At 35.8% G+C, this 22,197-nt stretch overlaps 1 protein-coding gene across 3 annotated transcripts in view; it reads left to right on the top strand.

Annotated features, from left to right (window-relative positions):
* Nucleotides 1-19,065, top strand: part of LOC115232309 (extracellular calcium-sensing receptor-like) — a 31,192-nt gene extending 12,127 nt beyond the window's left edge. Inside the window, exons 4-8 of one of the 3 annotated variants that reach the window (XM_029802129.2) lie at nt 4,170-4,279; nt 10,933-11,123; nt 11,715-12,381; nt 15,207-15,323; nt 17,943-19,065. In XM_029802129.2, coding sequence (XP_029657989.2) covers nt 4,170-4,279; nt 10,933-11,123; nt 11,715-12,381; nt 15,207-15,323; nt 17,943-18,952 — 2,095 coding nt within the window. In that variant the 3' untranslated portion in view covers nt 18,953-19,065. The remainder of the gene's footprint in view (nt 1-4,169; nt 4,280-10,932; nt 11,124-11,714; nt 12,382-15,206; nt 15,324-17,942) is intronic. The other 2 variants (XM_036500329.1, XM_036500330.1) reach the window with 2 other exon arrangements.
* The last annotated feature ends 3,132 nt before the right edge of the window (nt 19,066-22,197 follow it).

Raw genomic sequence — 22,197 nt, forward strand, 5'->3', positions numbered from 1 at the left:
AAAGAACATCTAGAAACTTTAGAAATACCCTACACACTAGATGTATTGGAAAATTTGGCACGCATATTACGTAAAGTCCTATCTGTCTGAGATCCTTGTAATTCAGTAGACACAATATCTTCAATCAACAACACGATAGTGGATACTATGCGACGTTTTAACTACTACTACTACTACTACTACTACTACTACTACTACTACTACTACTACTACTACTACTACTACTACTACTAATAATAATAATAATAATAATAATAAAAATAATAATAACAATGATAATAATATAATTATTATTATTATTAATAATAATAATAATAATAATAAAAATAATAATGATAATACCACTGCTGCTGCTGATGCTGTTGCTGCTACTACTACTGCTGCTGTTATTGCGGCCATTACTATTGCTACTACCACTGCCGCTGCAACTGCTGACAATGATATTGCTGCTGCTACAACTACTGGGGCTGCTGCTGCTGCTAATGATGATAAATGAGGCCCCTATATGAAAATTAGTGGTTAAATCCTTTATTTATTTATTTATTTATTAATTTATTTATTTTAAAAATGAAAACTTAATAATAATTTAACTTTACTTGAAAAGAAAATTTCTAACAGTATACCGAATCGCTTGTCCAATGGTTATAAAGGAAGCGCGCCCGTCAGGAGGCTGCCAGCCTGATGGCGAAAATTTTCAAATGGCAGAATATCTTCCCCGAATACAAACCTGGAAGGTCACTTAAACGGGATTTGTCCCAAATTAAGCCCCCAAAGTTCACCACCACAACGACCAGAAAATCAAAAAAGTAAAAGTACTAAATGGAACCGGGAAGAATATAAAGAAGTAATATATGCTTATTACTTTGCATTAAGTAGGCCAACCCAAGAAAAACACACCGCAAACTCCTACAGAATTTGGAGGAGTCGGAATCCAGCTAGCAGACCAAACCTGGATGAAAACAGATTAGCAAATGTTAGAAGCGATATCTTCAGAAATACCAGACTCACAGATGAAGAAATAACCTCTATTAAAAAAGTGATAGAGAATGACCTAAATGTAAGTCAGGAAAGAAGCTGAGGAGATGAATGTTGGGCCACAAGCATTGACTGAAAGGCGACCATCTGCCGAAACGACTCAAGATCCTGAAGAAGAAGGAAAATATAATGACCCTAGAAAAAACAGCCCGGAAAATGATGTCGAAACAGAATTTAAAGACCTCATGTTTGTTGAACAACATAGAAAATCTATCATTGAAATGAAGCAAGAAGTTCTAAATGAGCTTGCAGTTGTAGGCCATACAACTATGAATGATAGGGAACCACTCCACAAACTCTCAAATGCACACCAACATAAAACACAAATAAAAATTGGCAACTGCTTTACACAAGAAATCATACACCAACTAAAACCCGATCTTAATAAATTAAATGAAATTATTTACTCTGTCGCTAAGGTAATCGAAAGACACTGTTTAACACCCAAAAAGCCAACAATACCAAATTCGAAAAGAAAATCAAACTGGAGGAGTAGAATTGAAACTGAAATTGAATCATTGCGAAGGGAGATATCAATATTAACTGAGCTAATCTCTGGAAATGATGTAAGATCAAGAAAAGACAGGAAGATTGTGAGAAAATATGGACACTAAACAAGAGAAGAACTAATGTCAGCGAAAGAAACACTTAAACAAAAAGTTCAAGCAAAAGCTCAGAGAATGCGCAGATTTGAGAAAAGAATCAAATTCTACAAACAAAATAAGATGTTCAAATCCAATGCCAAATCATTTTACAGGGAAATAGGGAAAGAAAAAATAACCATTGAAAATCCACCCCTAATGGAAGAAGTTGAAAACTTTTGGAAGGGGATCTGGAGTGATGAGAAACCATACAATGAAAATGCAGAGTGGATCAAACGCACTCAAGATGACTACAAAAATCTACAAGAACAGGTATGGGAAGACATCTCAATCGCCGACCTAAGGAGGGCACTAACGAAGGCTCATAAGTGGAAATCCCCTGGTATTGATAGAGTACCAAATTTCTGGCTCTCATCACTCTCGTCCGCACACAAAATGTTGGTAATACTATTTAATAGTATTATGAAAGACCCGGAAAAAACACCACATTGGATGGCAAATGGTATTACTTACCTCCTCCCCAAAAATAACAAAACGAAAGACCCAAAAAACTACCGGCCTATAACATGTTTATCTACTACCTATAAGATTTTGACATCTATTCTAGTAGAGAAAACATATAACCTCTTCCCCACTGAACAAAAAGGATGCAGACGAGGCTCATACGGATGCAAAGATCAGCTCCTAATTAATCGCATGATCCTTGAGAACTGCCACAACAAGCGCAGAAATCTCAGCTCTTCATGGATTGATTATGCCTTTGACAGCATACCACATTCGTGGATTCTGAAATCGCTGGACATTTTCAAAATTTCTCCTGTGATTTCAGATTTTTTAAAGTATAATATGTCACTATGGAACACGAAGCTCCAATTATATCATTTCATCCATTTCATCCATAACATGATAAGCAATCCAAAGATTTTGATGAAAATTTTAGAAAAACTTTTCAAAGATTTTTGTGAAAATTTTGAAAAAATTTCACAAACGTGTGATGAAAATTTTGAAAAACTTTTGAAAAAGTTTGATGATAATTTTGAAAAAAATTTGCAGAGGAAGTTGATGAAAACATTAGCATAAACTGTGGGATTTTCCAAGGTGACTCACTTTCACCACTAATTTTCTGCATAGCACTAATACCACTCTCAAGTGAACTGAATAGAACAGGATATGGCTACAAAATTGACAACAGAAAAATAAGCCATCTATTTTATATGAATGACTATGGCAAAGATGATGAAGAGCTTGAAGGATTATTACATACAGTGAAAGGATTCAGTGATGATATCGGGATGGAGTTTGGCCTTGAAAAGTGTGCCAAAGCCACTTTTAAGAAAGGGAAATTGGTAAAGTCTAGTTCAATCGAATTAGATGTCGAAATAGTAATAAAGGAACTTGAGCAGGAACAAACCTATAAATACCTAGGGGTAAATGAAGGCTCTGGTATCCAGCATACAAGCATGAAAGAGAAGGTTAGGAAAGAATGTTATAGAAGAGTTCGAGCAGTCCTGAAGTCTGAGCTGAATGCATATAATAAGGTGTTAGCCATAAATTCCTTAGCAGTACCAGTTGTTCTACATAGCTTCAATGTGCATAACTGGAACACAAGTGAAATAATGAAAATTGACAGAAAAATCCGCAATTATAATAAGATGCACCATCCAAAGGCAGACGTGGATCGCCTTTACCTTCCCAGAGCTCAGGGAGGTCGAGGTTTGATCCAGCTTGAGCTTACATACAAGACCACCACAATCGGACTGGCCAAATACCTTGAAGCAACCAACGATTGGATGCTAAAACTTGTTGAAAAACATGAAAGACTGAAAAACTTCACTCTATTCTCAGAGCAAAAAATTCGCTTCTGATCTCTTAGATACCCACCAGATTGATCAGGCTGAAGGAAATACGCCAACTGCAGCTGCAAAGAAAATAAAATTAATTGCAAAGACAAAGGCACATGAAAATTTAGCTAGCAGATGGGAACAGAAACCTCTCCATGGCAAGTATGTGACCCGTAGCGAACAAGCTGATGTCGACCAGAAACACACGCACCAATGGTTACGAAGCTCAGGGCTAAAAGCAGAGAGTGAAGGTTTCATATTAGATGCTCAAGACCAAAGCTTATTAACTCGGAACTACCAAGCCAATGTGATGAAAAATGGAGCTGACCCAAAATGCCGATTCTGTAACGATGAGATTGAAACAATAGACCACCTAATCTCAGGGTGTAGAGTCTTCTCTGTCCTAGGTATATGGAAAACACTCGGCGAGAAACGGAAGAAAATAATAATAATAATAATATAATAATAATAATAATAATAATAATAATAATAATAATAATAATAATAATAACATGTCTTCCATGAAATTCCTTCTTTATTCTTTAATTTCAAATTCAAACTTCGGATCTTGTCAAATTCTCTGAAGAAATGCTTATCTCCCTTGAACTAATTGTCCTCTAGTAGGTAATACATGAAACTCTTTCATTTATCAAAATATTTCTTAAAGTGTTGCCGTGTTTCCTTTCTCCAGGCTAGTACCTAGCGACTGGGTCCAAGTGAAAGCAATGATCGACGTCCTTCTACATCTGAACTGGACATATGTATCCTTACTTGGTAGTGACACCAATTACGGACGTCTCGGTAAGTAGCTCACAAATTAGATAATTGATCGCCGTTTCCTCGTGTCCGAAGATCATGAAGTACAGTGGCACACCTTCAAATAATCATGTAAGCCAATTCTTGTAGGACTTTACTTCCTGCCTATGGCTTAGGTGTTTTAGACTGATAATCAGTCCACGTAATCCAATTTCACTCTTTTGATTTCAGGTTTGACTCAGCGGGTAAGACGGAAAGTTGTATGTTTTGCATTAGAGAGGCCTTTTCCTATGTGAATTGTCTTACAGGGCTTGAGGGTCCAACTTACTGTGCCGAAAAATTTTTGCGTAAAATTTTCGAAAAATATTTGGTGAATATTTTCGGTGAAAATTTTCGAAAAATCTTTGGATAAAATTTTTGGCGAAAACTTTCGAAAAATTTTTGGGTAAAATTTTCGAAAAATTGTTGGTGAAAATTTTCGGTGAAAAACTTTTCAAAAATTCCGATGAAAATTTCAGAAAAACGTTTGGTGAAAAATTTTGGTGAAAATTTCAGAATAACTTTTTAATGAATTTGGTGGAGCGTTTGAAATACTTTTCAAAGGAATGCGATGAAAATTTTGAAAAACTTTTCAAAGTGTTTGGTGAAAATTTCAGGAAAAGTTTTCGAATAATTCCGTGGAATTTTCAGAAAAACGTTTCAAAGATTTTGGTGAAAATTTCGGAAGAACTTCTCAAAGATTTTGGGGAAAGTTTTTGAAAAACTTACATTCTTTCGAAATACCTCGACAAAATCAAACACTTCACTTCGAGTATTTCCGTGGAAGCAAATGACAATTCGATTCTGTTTTCTGCTTGGACATTTGCGGATTTTACATACACACATGAAACAGGTAAGAACAAATATGCAAGGATTTTTTTTTATTCAAGTTTAAAATAAGACATTGCTGGTATAATTTCGTTATATCCGTGGGTTGTGGAGACAACCCACGGAAATACCCGAAGTAAAATATCTCGACCTTGTCGAGCTATATCGAAGGAATGCCGACATGCACATATATGCGTGTGCATGTTCTTTTATACATTTGTGTTTTCATTGTTGCAAATGCATCTCGCACTGTGACTAGTCTGTTCTGTTTCCCAATCGACTATTGCTTATATGGCGTGACTGTAAATTTTTATGCATTGCATTAGTTAATTTATCAGTGTTATTTCAATATAGCGGGGTGATAGTTATGGATAAGATAAACAGTCCATTATATTAATATTGTGGTGTGTATACATGTAGTGGGTGCAAATGGACAGAAGGGCTTGTGACCAAGTCCACTTATTGTTGGTAAAAATATATACATTTACAAAAAATTTTATGTTGCTGATGTTTGCTACATGCAACGTGTATTATTATTATATATAACGAGTTGTTCAAGCTGAAAGACATGCATTATATAAATCCATTCTACAATAGGCACGAATCCTAAAATTCTGGAGTAGAGCTTAGCCGATTGCATTTCCCCAGTATTCGACTTGTGCATGCTTTAAAGGCTTCGAAAGGATGAAAGGCAAAATCGACTTCGGCGGAATTTGAAAACAGAACGTAAAGAACTGGAAGAAATGCCGTTAAATATTTTTATTTCTTTATTGCCCACAAGGGGCTAAACACAGAGAGGACAAACAAGGACAGACAAACGGATTAAGTCAATTACATCGACCCCAGTGCTTAACTGATGCTTCATTTATCGACCCCGAATTGATGAAAGGCAAAGTCGACCTCGGTGGAATTTGAACTCACAACGTAGCCACAGACGAAATACCTATTTTTTTATTGCCCACAAGGGGCTACACACAGAGAGGAAAAACAAGGTCAGACAAACGGATTAAGTCGATTATATCGACCCCAGTGCGTAACTGGTACTTAATTTATCGACCCCTAAAGGATTAAAGACGAAGTCGACCTCGGCGGAATTTGAACTCAGAACGTAACGGCAGACGAAATACGGCTACGCATTTCATCCGGCGTGCTAACGTTTCTGTCAGCTCGCCACCTTAATATACACAATATATATTCTTTTATTCTATAGACACAAGGCCCGAAATTTTGTTGGAGGGGCTCTAGTTGACTTCATCGAGTTCAGTACTTGACTGTTACTTACATTATTGACCCTTAAAGTACGAAAAGCAAAGTTGACCTCGACCAGAAGAAATGCCTTTTAGCATTTTGTCCGTCGCGCTAATGATTCTATGAGTTCACCGCCTTAATATACTCGTGTACAGTATATAATACAAAGTATTTTCTTACATTTTAAACCGCTGGTACTCTAAGACTGGTATTTCGAATGCTGTATAATCACTTCAAGTCCGTTATATATTACTCTGCACGCGCAGTGACGTCATTTTATAGTTTAAAGCAGTACTTTGCAAACTTTTTCAGTTGCGGTTCACTTTTAGTTGCAGTTCACTTCAAAATTTGGCGGCACACCTGAACTAAAAATATAACTGAATTATATTTAGGTTACACTGTGGCACACCTAACATCGTTTCGTGGTACACCAGTGAGCCGCAGCATACTGGTTGCGGGGCACTGGCTTAAAGTAATACACGAAACCTGGGCAGTTCTGTACACTCGACCTCGGTTGACAGCTGTAGTCATTACAGTAGGATTAATATTTTTGTGTGGGACTTATCATGGAAGTATTATGGTGGCCTTTTAATATTTTATCATTTGCCATTGGACTAAGGCAATCCTGGGGCACTGCCGTGAAGTGTTTTAGTCGAAGAAATTGAACCTATTACTAATTAAAAAACAAAAAGTTACTTATTTTATTATTTACTTTGCTGAACCGCTATGGGACGTAAACAAACTATCACCGGTTGTCAAACAGTGAGGGGGACAAACACACATACATACACGCACATAGGCGTAGGAGTGGCTGTGTGGTAAGTGGTTTGCTTACGAACCACATGGTTCCGGGTTCAGTACCACTGACTGGCCCCTTGGGCAAGTGTCTTCTACTATAGCCTCGGGTCAACCAAAGCCTTGTGAGTGGATTTGGTAGACGGAAACTGAAAGAAGCCCGTCGTATATATATATATACATATATATATATATACACATATATGTATGTTTGTATATGTTTGTACGTCTGTGTTTGTCCCCGCAACATCGCTTGTCAACCGATAGTATTGTGTTTACGTCCCCGTAACTTAGCGGTTCGGCAAAAGGGACCGATAGAATAAGTACTAGGTATACAATGAATAAGTCCTGGGGACGATTTACTCGACTAAATTCGGTGCTCCAGCATGGCCATAGTCAAATGACTGAAACAAGTAAAAGAGTAAAAAAGTAAAGAGTACACGTATATATACAGAGAGGGGGAGGATGGAGAAAGTGAGAGAGAGAGGGAGGCGGAGAGGAGGACAGAAAGAGTGAGACGGAGAGAGAGTGAGCGAGTAAGAAGCCGAGCTTCCGCACAGTTTTCGTGAATTAAATTCATTCACAAGCTGCTGATCATCCCGGGGCTAGAGTTGTACAGCTGCTCAAGGTAGCTTGCAGTGGGGCTGAACCTGAAATCACGTGGTTGCAAAGCAAGTTTCCTAATCTTACGGCTATACCTCTACAATTAGTGCTGATAGGGATGAATTCCATCGGTTATGGTGGTGGATGTGGATGTGTGTAAATTTATTGTTGAGGTGTTATGCTGTGGAGCGAGCGATGAGTTGGGAAAATTGTACAAGTAGGAGCAGAAGGCGCGAGAGAGAAGGTGGTAGAGGAATGAAAGAGAAGACATCTGACGAGGAAGAGAAGAGCAACAGGAAGAAGCGTAGCATGCAATGATAAGAATGAAGAAAAAAAACTGTAAAGGAGGAAGAGGAGGAGAGAAGTTGGAGAAGAAAGAAGGTGAGAAGAAGTGGTAGTAACAGTAGTGGTAGTAGTAGTAGTAGTAGTAGTAGTAGTAGTAGTAGTAGTAGTAGTAATATTTGAAGAAGAAGGCTAAATGAAATGCCTATTTTAGAGTTGCTAATAGAACCGTAAGGCGCGGTCAAGGAATGTCAAAAAGCAATGACGTCATCACAGCACTGATGACAAAATTTCATGTCGAGTAAAAGCATTAAACAAGTCAGCACATTTATTCAGCTTAAATGGAAGACGGATATAATGTCATGCAAATATTCGTTCTGGTTACTGAGGTCAGCTTTGTCATTTATCATTTTCGGTGTCGATAAATAAACTACCAGTTGGAGGAGATGCGTTGCAGAATCTTTAAAAAGGCGGCGAGCTGGCAGAAACGTTAGCACGCCGGGTGAAATGCGTAGCCGTATTTCGTCTGCTGTTACGTTCTGAGTTCAAATTCCGCCGAGGTCGACTTTGCCTTTCATCCTTTCGGGGTCGATAAATTAAGAAGCAGTTACACACTGGGGTCGATATAATCGACTTAATCCGTTTGTCTGTCCTTGTTTGTTTGTCCTCTTTGTGTTTAGCCCCTTGTGGGTACTAAAGAAATAGGTATTTCGTCTGTCTTTACGTTCTGAGTTCAAATTCCACCGAGGTCGACGTTGCCTTTCATCCTTTTGAGGTCGATTAAATAAGTACCAGTTGCGCACTGGGGTCGATATAATCGACTTAATCCGTTTGTCTGTCCTTGTTTGTTTGTCCTCTTTGTGTTTAGCCCCTTGTGGGTACTAAAGAAATAGGTATTTCGTCTGTCTTTACGTTGAGTTCAAATTCCGCCGAGGTCGACTTTGCCTTTCATCCTTTTGAGGTCGATTAAATAAGTACCAGTTACGCACTGGGGTCGATATAATCGACTTAATCCGTTTGTCTGCCCTTGTTTGTCCACTCTATGTTTAGCCCCTTATGGGCAATAAAGAAATGAGAATCTTTATGCTTTGCATTCAAATTCCATCTTGGTGTAGATAACAAGAGCTAATTAACTAATTACCAATTATAATAGTCAATCACATAGTCAATCCCACAATTGGCCAACACGAACAGGGTAGGCTACAACTGGTTCAGATACGCCGACCAAAATCATGCTGAAGGTTCGTCTACCGATAAATCAATAACAGCTGACTGAAAATGGAAAGAAATGGATTTCGGTTGATATAGAATGGTGAAAGTAACTTATTCTTTTATTCCAGCGGTCGCATGTACACATCGTTGAAAAAGCCTAAACAGGCCCAGTTACATTAATGCTTGTTCTCGTAGCTGACTTCTATGACTTTTCGTCTCCCTCCGATATTTATTGTATTATTTATTGAAACGCAGTGTTTCTATGATATTTATCTCAGGACGAATATCACAGTAACTGACGTATTAACACTGTATATATATATATATATATATATATATATATATATATATATATATAATATATATATATATATAAAACTTAGATATGTTTCGACCAAAGATTGGTCTAGGCCATGTCTAACTTAACAACACCACCTGATGACTTAATAGTACCACCTGATATATAGATAGATTGATATATATATATTATATATATATATATATATATATATATATATATATTATATATATATATATATATATTGGGTCATCGCATAAATAATGCGGTTTTTCAATTGCACGAACTGGAAGTCGGAGGTGGACGGGATACCTCCATCAACTTGCTATAGGAGCAGGTAGTAATTTTATCTTGTCCTTATTCTTAGTGGAAATTTTGAAGAGTGCAGTTCGATTTTAACAGTTATTTTTTCAAAGCTATAATGGAAGTGACAAAGGGATATATTCGGCATATTTTGCTTTATGAGTTCCATAAAGGCAACAGCGCAACGGAAAGTGAGAGGAATATTAAATGCAGTATATGGGGATCGGACAATAAGCGTAAGGCAGTACTAACGGTGGTTCCAGAAATTCCGAGCCGGAAACTACAGCTTAGAAAACGAGCCTCATCCTGGAAGATTTGTAGAGCTCGACGAGAACGTCCTGAAAACCCTGGTGGAACAAAATCTCATCGTAACCTTTGAGGAACTAGCAGAGTAGATTGGATTTGCATGCCATCGGAAAGCGACCATCTTGGTTTCAAGACGAAAGGTGTACTTCCATCAGGATAATGCTCATCCACATACATCGAGGATGACATTCCAAAGGCTGGAGCAGTTTGAATGTGAAACGATGCCCCACCCACCATATTCGCCGGACAATGGACATTGCCTCATTTGATTATCATTTATTCCGCAGTCTTCAAAATCATTTAAACGGAAAAAATATGAATTCTGTAGACGAGGTCAGAACAGTACTGGAGGAATATTTTTTGTTAAATGAATTTTGTAAGTGGAGCCTTGTAGGTCTACCAGATAGATGGAAGATCTTTGTAGAAAATGAAGGAGGGTATATTTTACATTAAAAACGAACTTTGTTTATCTTAATTTTGAAAAATAAAAGTATAAAAACCCGCATTATTTATGGGATGACCCAATATATAAATCTTTTATTCTTTTATTTGTTTCAGTCATTTGACCGTGGCCCTGCTGGGACACCGCTTTGAAGAATTTTAGTCGAATAAATCGCCCTCAGTGCTTTTTTTAAAGCCTGGTACTTATTCTATCGGTCAATTTTGCCGTACCGCTAAGTCACTTGTGTTTATCTGCTTTTCTATCTCTAAACATACATACACACACGCGCGCGTACACACGTACACACTCATATGTGTATGTATATATATATATATTTTGCAGGTTTAGCTTTGTTGGAATATGAGGCTGCTAAAGTGGATATAAAAATAGCTATGAAAAAAACATTCAGTTACAGTTCCGCACCGCAAGTTGCTGAAGATATTATGGCATATATCAACAGTAATCCTATTGTGTCTAAGAGCAAGGTTTTTATCATCTTTGCGTCACCACACGAAGTCTACCGACTGCTAAAGGTAACATAAAAAAAAATTATTCTCATAATTTATTCTCTCCGAATCCCTTTTTTTAAAAAAAATAGCTAATTATTTTCCTTTCGTTTGTCATTTTCTTATCGTTATTCTTTGAATCTTATTTGTTTGGTTTCAATTGTGCCTTGCCTGAAGATAATGAGTTTATATGATTCGACCAGCTATCAATTTTAAAATTATGAAAACTATCAAGAGAAGTATAAAACAAGTTTATCATAGTGGGAATTTTTCGACAATATATTCAAATAAAATTGGAATCGATCTGGCGTTTAAAGCCAACTGGAAAAAACAATGAACAGAATGCCGTTAAATGTTTGCCCGCCATGTTAACCATTCAGCTAGCTCGACTCTTTAGACGCCCGAACATATTAAAATGTATGTGTTTCATTTTTCTCTTTAAGGTTAAACTACTTCCTAGTACGATACTATTTCTGTTTGTCTTAAATTGTGGCATAAATACTCTTTGGTGAAAAAGTTTGCTTGAAATTTCCATTTTCTCTAAAGTGTACAGATAATGCATTTGTTTAAATAAAAACCGATAACGATTTTGTTTTTTTTTGCTTTTCTTCCGCGTAGATATTTCAGAAATTCAATTTTTCGGACATCACATATTTCGCATCAGAAAGTTGGACATTAAATAAAAGAATTTTGGATCTTGATGTCAGTATTATTGAAGGCACTCTGGGGTTGCGTCCTTATTCCGAAACTCCAACCGATTATCAATCATATTTGGAAAGCCTGTCTTTAAAGGACGTCACAGAGTTAGATACTTGGTTTCAAGAATATCTCATTATTAAGCACATTTGTTCCAATATTACTCTACAAAACGAAACGAACTGGATACATGATGAGATACCTCAAATAGGTCACCGCCATTTTCAAGAAGCATGCTTTCGTCATTTGCAGTCGAGTGGAAAATCAAGGGAATTGTTCGATTACCTAATGTTGAAGAAAGTACCATTCGTATTGGACGCAGTATATGTTATTGCGCATGCATTACATAAATTACTGTGCAATAACGGTTCCTGTCTGAAGAGGTTTATTTCAAACAAAGAAATATTTGAAATGATAAAACAAACAAAATTTGACGGTCAGTCCGGCTTTATTGAGTTTAACGAATTTGGAGATATTTCTGGAGAATTCTCCTTGTTCAATATACAGAAGAAAAAAGACGGCCAGTTGTTCTACAGAAAAGTTGGGCATTGGAATTGTTCACATTTAGTTATGGACAGGAACGATATCGGTAAGAAATTTCGTAAAATATAAATACAGTTCTAAATTTGTGTTCTCTCTCTCATGCACGCATACATACACACACAGACACACCTACTTATATATATTATATATATATAATAATAATATATATATATAATTATATATATATAATATATATATATATATACCCTTATAAGACGCAAAAAGTTGCCAACAAGCGGCTACGGGAGTCGAAACAGTGCCCTCCTGTAGTCACTTGCTGGTAACCTTTTTACGTCTTATCAGGAAGAAAAATATTGTCTTTCACTGTTGTTCTTACAACCTTACTGCGTTCGAAATATACTTTCGTGTCTGTAAAATACCAATCACAATCGACGCTTCCAAGTTTGTGTGTGTATATATATATATATATATATATATATATATTATAATATATATATATAAATATATATTATATATATATATAAATATATATATATATATATATATATAAATATATATATATATATATATTATATATAAATATATAATATATATATATATATATATATATATATATATATATATAAATATATATATATATATATAAATATATATATATATATATATATATATATAAATATATATATATATATAAATATATATATATATATATATATATAAATATATATATATATATATATATATATAAATATATATATATATTAAATATATATATATATATATATATATAACTATATATATATATATATATTAAATATATATATATTATATAATATATATATAAAATATTATATATATATATATATAAATATATATATATATATATATTGAATATATATATATATAAATATATATATACATATATAAATATATATATATATATATATACATATATATATATATAAATATATATATATATATATACATATATATATATATATATATAATATATATATATATATATATATTATATATAAATATATATATATATATATATATATATATATATATATATATTATATATCATATACATATATATACAGGGTTGGTCAAATCTTACTTGACAGTAAATCAAACTATTTAATTCCAAGATTAAAACAAAAAATATTTTATATGAGACTTCGCTAATAAATAGACACGTTGAAAAAAACGGCCATTTTAACACACACCATTCAATTATCAAACATTCATAATTGGAATGAATAAATAAAATTGAATATTTTATGGAATTTTGATTTACTGTCGGGTGACTTTTGGCCAACGTTATATTTATATATACAAATATGTGTGTTTGTGTATACAGAGGCCACTCACTCTAAGTTACTGTCGTGCTGATGATACTAAACGGTAGGTGACATTTGGAGTGATTTTTGTTCGTGAAATTATCTCATCTTCTCATGGGGAACTAACTGTTCACAATTACCGTTTGATGGTTATCTCCATATTATCTCCATGTCGAGAGATATGGAGATAATTAAAATAAACCAAAAATTCATGTTCATATACATGCTACAAGTAATTCTGAGTATTATTTCTCTTAGCTCATGTGTTATATATATATATTTACATAATATAAAATGATAAAAATTGTTAAAAATTTTATTACTGACCAGCATATAAAAAAGACATATTAAGGTAAAAGTATAAATAAGGACATAGAAAATAATTTTCTTTGCCCATATGCTGAAAAGAGACGCTAAATCGTCCAATCACGTTAAATATCTTCACTATTATTATTACACGCGTGTGGAAACGAGGAAGCAAGCCAAAAGGAATTCAAAAAATTGAGTTATCTTTGGATGGGACCAATTTCTGGATTAACCTAAAAGGTTTCTCCTTCACCACCAGAGAACACCAGGAAATAAATAAAATACTTATACATACCAACAGAAAAGATAATTAAGGTGGCTCAACAATTTAGCATCTGTTTTCAGCGTAGAGGCAAAGAAAATTCTTTTCCTATGCCCCTATCTATAATTGTATATATATATATATATATTTATATACATATACCGCCAACTTTGCCCAAACGACCTGAACATGAGCTTCAAGGTTCATCCAAGACTGGGACCACGGGCCATACGTCCCCTGCCCAATTCAAGATCACAGCATACATGTACACTACAACATAATTTCTTTTCCTCAACAGGCTCTGCCCTATTTAACATTGTCCCGAAAGAGATCAAAGAGGAACAGGATCCCATCAACTTTAAACGGAGTCTGGACAGATTCCTTCAAGGAATACCAGATAAGCCACCCATAATTGGATACAACTCACTCAACAAAAACTCACCACTTGAATGGACCATAAACAAAACTTGACTTAAACAGGATTCAAATAATCCTATCAAGTGGTGCTATTAAGTTAGACATGGCCTGGACCAATCATTGGTCGAAACATATCTAAGTTTATCTAAGTTTATCTAAGTTTATATATATATATATATATATATTGTTTAATAAACACAGTATTTATTTTTATGAGCTACTAAGTGTTTCATGCGACGAAAACGACTCCATTTTATAACACGTCTGATGCCTTCATGTAATCTTAAGTCTGTGGTCACGTGGTATGTTTCAAACTAAAACAGGACGATAGAATAAGAGAAAATATGAGAAACCTATAGTTTAAGGTTATTTCTTTGAAAACGCTGTCATTTTTGATGGCACGGGTAAGCTAGTATATATATTTATACATGTGTGCGTATGAGTTTACCGTATCCACCGACACACACACACACGTGTGTGTGTGTGTGTGTGTGTGTGTGCATGTATATGAATACATGTGTTTGTGTGTGTAAATGTACATGTATAATATCCATTAATTTAAGGATTTTCTTCGTTTTGTAGTATGGAAAGGTGAAGCTGATGTAGTGATATCTCGTTGTGACCAGCCCTGCGCACCTGGGACACATTTAGCTTTAGCATCGGACAAGGAATGCTGGACATGCGTCCACTGTGGTAAAGGTACTGTTCGCCCATTTCATCTCTTTGAAAATTCTTTTCTACTCTCGGCACAAGGCCTAAAATTTTAGGAGAGAGTGAGGGGGGGGGGGCTAGTCAATTAGATCGACCTCAGTACGCAAGTGGTACTTAATTTATCGACCCCGAAAGGATGAAAGGCAAAGTCAACCTTGGCGGAATTTGAACTCAGAAGTAAAGACAGAAGAAATACCTATTTCATTACTACCCACAAGGGTCTAAACATAGAGTGGACAAAGAAGGATAGACAAAAGGATTAAGTCGATTATATCGACCCCAGTGCATAACTGGTACTTAATTTATCGAGCCCGAAAGGATGAAAGGCAAAGTCGACCTCGGCGGAATTTGAACTCACAGCGAAACGACAGACGAAATACTGCTAAGCATTTCGCCCGGCGGAATAACGTTTCTTATTTCTTTATTCCCCACAAGGGGCCAAATATAGAGGGGACAAATCAGGACAGACAAAGGGATTAAGTCGATTACATCGACCCCAGGGGGTAACTGTACTTAATTTATCGACCCAGAAAGGATGAAAGGCAAAGTCGACCTCGGCAGGATTTGAACTCAGAACGTAGCCGCAGACGAAATACTGCTAAGCATTTCGCCCGGCGTGCTAACGTTTCTGCCAACTCGCCGCCTTCATCTCTTTGAAAATTAAAGCATGAATATCATGCAAGGCAGTAAAGTTACTGAGACGTTAGGACTTGCACTATGTTTTTGTGGCCAAACCAATGGAGCAATACTTTCGATACTGAAGGAGGAAAGAGAATAATATACAACTTGTCATTTGTTGGTAACACATGTTCTATCCTCCCATTGTTTGGAATAAACAGAAAATCCGTTAATGTATCATTTATTGGCGCAGGTGTGACTGTGTGGTAAGGAGCTTGTTTACAAACTACATGATTCTGGGTTCAGTCTCACTGCGTGGCACCTTGGGCAAGTGTCTTCTACTATAACCTCGAGCTGACCAAAGTGCACTCGGAGTGGATTCGGTAGCGGAATCAGAAAGAAGCCCGTCGTATATATATATATATATATATATATATATATGTTTATGTGTGTGTGTGTGTGTGTGTGTATGTGTGTGCATGTGCGTACGTTTATGTCTGTGTCCATTCCCTACCAACACCTGACAACGGCTGTTGGTGTGTTTATGTCCCCGTAACCTAACGGTTCGGCAAAACACCCGGACAAGAATAAATACTAGCCCTTCAAAAGTAAGCCGTGGGGTCGATTTCTTCGACTAAAACCCTTCAAGGCGATGCTCCAGCATGGCCGCAGTCAAATAGCTGAAACAAGTAAGAGATAAAAGATCAAAGATAGAAGATCACTTCCATCGTAGAGTATGATTATACTCTTTTACTCTTTTACTCTTTTCAGTCATTTGACTGCGGCCATGCTGGAGCACCGCCTTTAGTCGAACAAATCGACCCCAGTACTTATTCTTTGTAAGCCTAGTACTTATTTTACCGGTCTCTTTCGCCGAACCGCTAAGTTACGGAGACATAACCACACCAGCATCGGTTGTCAAGCGATGTTGGGGGTGCAGATACAGACACACAAACACACACACACACACACGCACTCACACACACACACACATACAAACACACACACACATATATACATATATACAACGGGCATCTTTCAGTTTCCCTCTACCAAATTCACTCACAAGGCTTTGGTCGGCCCGAGGTTATAGTAGAAGACACTTCCCCAAGGTGTCACGCAGTAGGACTGAACCCAGAACCATGTAGTTTGTAAGTAAGCTACTTACCACACTGCCACTCTTACGCTTATGATATTATGATATTATTTCTCAGCTTTCATTTCATGGTGGCCAGTCGTTTAAACAACCCCATGGTAACGTTTTGCACATTATGTCAATAAACATATATATTAACAGTCATCTAATCATGCATGCAAGGTAATGCATATTATATAGCAGCTTACAGAATTGTTTCACCGGAACCATTTACAAAAATAATACACAAAATCATCGGTCGTTTCGTTTAAGTAAGAAACACTTAACACAGATCAGAATGGGTGTCGTTAAAATTTAGAATCTTATCACGGAAAGAGAAAAAAATGAAAATAATAAAGAAGCAAGTCACTTGTCTCTAAGAATAAAAATCTGAAAGGCACTTGATTGATTCTAATCCTATGTGTGTAAATATGGAACTTTAACCGAATATATATATATATATATATATATTATATATATAATATATATATATATATATATATATATATGCATATATATGTGTATATATGTATATATATATATGCATATATATGTGTATATATGTATATATATATATATATAATATATATATATATTATATATATATATATATATATATATATATATATAACGATTTAAAGATGTTTATTCACTTGACCGGTTTCACTTTTTTAGAAAAAGATTGTCAAAAGTAAAATGTAGAGCTTTGTGTTAAGTACTGGTTATCACAAAAGTATTAAAATACAGATATATATTCCTTTATAATAATAAGAAATTGTTAAAAAGTTATTTCTGATGAAAATTAACCAGAGCCAAATAATACTTTCAACATTGTTTCTTTCTTCTTTCCTTAGGGCAATTTACAAATGCCTACAATATGGCGTCTTGTCTGAACTGCACAGAACATTTCGGAACAGGATGGGGAAGTAACAAGAATTACACCTCCTGTGAAGAGCTTCCGCAAAATTTCCTTTCTTGGAACGGACATTTCGCTATCGCCAGTATTCTTTTCTCAAGCAGCTGTCTCCTGTTCACATTAATGGTATTTTCATTCTTTGTGAAATACCGCCACAGTCACATTGTTAAAGGATCTAATCGGGAGCTGACACATGTCTTATTCGTGTCTTTGGTCCTTTCTATATTTTCCCCATATGTCTATATTGGTCGGCCAACTCATACACGCTGTATGTTGCAACCAAATTATTTATCCTTTGTTATGTCTTCATCCGTGCTAGTCATATACTTTAAAACGGATCGAATACTTTGCATCTTCAACGCTAAACCGACCACGATTGATAATCTCCATTTAGAAAAACGTAAACGAGATCGATTGCAGATATTATGCTTTTTGGTAATCGAATTAATTATTTGTGGTTCCTTGGCAACATCAACATATTTTCATCAACCAATTGTGGATTTCTATACTGTTCCAGACACATCTGTATCACTTGGCTGTTCTCTAGCCTGGTACCACCAACACGCCGTAGCTTTCGTTTGGTTTACAATTCTTATACTTGGCAGTAGTTACAAAGCGTATCGCGTACGGAAACTCCCGGAAAACTTTAACGAAGCAAGACAAATTAATTTCACATTATTTATACTGTTCCTAATATGGGTCTTGGTGTCAGTGGGTGTTGCTAACGAACCCAACCACGGCACATGTTCTTCTTATATATGTATAGCTGCCCAGTTTCATACTCTAGTTGTGCTGGTGTTCATGTTGATTCCCAAACTCAGAATCATCATATTTCAACCAACGAAAAACTCTACAGAAGCTGTGAGAATGCAAACGATGGAATATATGATCCGAAAGCAGTCAAAAGTATCATCTTTGGAAACTCTATCTACAATAGATCTGAATTAACGTAGGAATTCTCTATAAATTTATTTAACTATCAGATATTTTTTTGTTATGTAATAAATTAAAACAAAGTATACAACATATGGGAGAGCCATTTAATTCGTCGGGATAATAAATCTTGCTATTCAAAACTCATTAATTAGAAGCAAATTATTTTTTATTTAAAAAAAAAGAAACTACCTTCAAAATTTATTTCAGTAAAAGAATGGAGATTGCCGGATAATGAATATGAAGTTGATATTCTATGCTTAAAATCAAATACAAGCTCTAAGTTAGTTGCTATCTCATTAGCTTTATCTAGGATAAACGAAATTCCAATATTATCATTTGCTAGATCTGATGGAGCATATGAATGACGAAACTCGTCGCCCCGATCCTCTTCTCAAGCTATCTAAAATTCCTGTGGTATAATTACGAGGACTAAATAATAAGCACATTAGTATAGTCATTACAAAGTATGACTAAATAAATACATATGAGTATGATTTCATAAACATATTTACCTAAAACATATGGTTTGATATTTGAATAATTATCTCCTACATTAAACCACTCATCAACGTACTATATATATATTATAATTCGTATTTTAAACACAAAAGGAACCATAATATCCTTGAATTCTTGTGATTAAATTTGTCTCTTGTCTGTATAACACAGTTGATGCTTCGCACTGGCTAAGTGATCCTCATTTTCTCTCGTGCTTTATTTTTAACTTAAACTACCACACTGCACGTAAAGAGAAACCTTGATGCGACTTGCAGGCAGTTATGTGAGAGACGCAGCCTTCCGTAATGCGACAGTCCTAATAATAGATGTTACATTTGTGTGTTTTCTGTTCTAACATATTTTATTATCAATTGCTTTATTCAAGAGAAAATAGTAATTGACTTCTTAATTCGAAAAATCGCTTTTATTAAATAATTTATTTAGCGACGACATTTAAAACTCAGGAAAGAGAAAAAAGGATTTCATAGCATACTTTCATATATATATGTATATATATATCGTGGCACTCCATCGGCTAAGACGACGAGGGTTCCAGTTGATCCGATCAACGGAACAGCCTGCTCGTGAAATTAACGTGCAAGTGGCTGACCACTCCACAGACCCGTGTATCCTTAGCGTAGTTGTCGGGGTTATTCAGGGTGACACAGATTGTGACAAGGCTGGCCCCTCGAAATACAGGTACAACAGAAACAGGAAGAAAACGTGAGAGAAAGTTGTGTTGAAAGAGCACAGAATAGGGTTCGCCATCACGCCTGACGGAACGTCGTGGAGCTTCAGATGTTTTCGCTCAATAAACAACGCCCAGTCTGGGAATCGAAACCGCGATTCTATGACTGCGAGTACGCTGCCCTAACCATTAGGCCATTGTGCTTCACACACACACACGCGCACACACACGCGCGCGCACACACACACACACACCCACACACACACACAAACACACACACACACACACACACCACACACACACAAACACACACACACACATACATACATACATATATATATATATATATATATATATATATATATATGTATATATATATATTTATTATATTTATATTATATATATATATATATTATTTATATTATATGACTGAACGATACGCATCCATTCCAAGGTAGTTTATCTCTCTCTCTCTCTCTCTCTCTCTCTCTCTATATATATATATATATATATATATATATTATATATATATATATATGTGTGTGTGTGTGTGTGTGTGTGTGTGTGTGTACATATACGTATATATATATATAACGAAAATGGACCACTTTAGTCCCTTCGTGCCTAGTATTCCGCTATGACTTGGGAAAAAATGTGACCGGCATCCAAGGTACCTACGTGTAATTATTTTACCATTCTTTTATACCCATTTTAGAGCTGAATGAGCAACGCTGTTTGGGAATTAATTGGCTTTGTTAAAGAAGGATGATGGATGGAAGCACTCCGTCGGTTACGACGACGAGGGTTCCGGTTGATCCGAATCAACGGAACAGCCTGCTCGTGAAATTAACGTGTAAATTAACAGACACGTGTACCCTTAACGTAGTTCTCGGGGATATTCAGCGTGACACAGAGAGTGACAAGGCCAGCCCTTTGAAATACAGGTACAACAGAAACAGGAAGTAAGAGTGAGAGAAAGTTGTGGTGAAAGAGTACAGCAGGGATCACCACCATCCCCTGCCGGAGCCTCATGGGGCTTTAGGTGTTTTCGCTCAATAAACACTCACAACGCCCGGTCTGGGAATCGAAACCGCGATCCTATGACCGCGAGTCCGCTGCCCTAACCACTGGGCTATTGCGCCTCCTTGTTAAAGAAGGGCAGTGCTAAGGACTAGAATTTTCTTTGAATATTTGAAGAGTTATGGAAACTATAATCAATGACTAATATTATTTTAAAGGTGTGTTGTAATCACTGCTGGTCAGGTTATTGGTTCTTTCATGATTCGAAACTTAGTTACTTGTCCAACTTGGATCAAAGTTTTTGTTCTTTCTGACTTTAATTATTGGGCTGTGACTTTCTTCGCATAACGTTTCAAGTATAAAAAGACAAAGCATAAATGCGTAGTTTACAAGATCAAAATGTAGTTAAAGATAAATTTGGATGATAAATATTCGGTATGTGCAAGACGCTAGTCCGGTGGAGCTACAGCTTTAATAATAATTCATTACTGTAATAGGCGCAGGAGTGGCTGTGTGGTAAGTAGCTTGTTTACCAGCCACATGGTTCCGGGTTCAGTCCCACTGCGTGGCACCTTGGGAAAGTGTCTTCTACTATAGCCTCGGGCCGACCAAAGCCTTGTGAGTGGATTTGGTAGACGGAAACTGAAAGAAGCCCGTCGTATATATGCATATATATATATATATATATATATATATATATATATATATATATTATATATATATATGTGTGTGTGTGTGTGTTGTGTGTCTGTGTTTGTCTCCCTAGCATTGCTTGACAACCGATGCTCGTGTGGTTCTGTCCCCGTTACTTAGCGGTTCGGCAAAAAGAGACCGATAGAATAAGTACTGGGCTTACAAAAAAAAAGAATAAGTCCCGGCGTCGAGTTGCTCGAATAAAGGCGGTGCTCCAGCATGGCCGCAGTCAAATGACTGAAACGAGTAAAAGAGTAAGAGTAATATTACTGAGCTTATAATGGACAATAAAATTTTTAACTGTTTTCTACGCCAACATTGGTTTATGATTTCATAACGTCTCAGTCGAGCTGAAATA

Source organism: Octopus sinensis, unplaced genomic scaffold, assembly GCF_006345805.1.
Source record: "Octopus sinensis unplaced genomic scaffold, ASM634580v1 Contig20296, whole genome shotgun sequence".
Classification (NCBI taxonomy): Eukaryota; Metazoa; Mollusca; class Cephalopoda; order Octopoda; family Octopodidae; genus Octopus; species Octopus sinensis.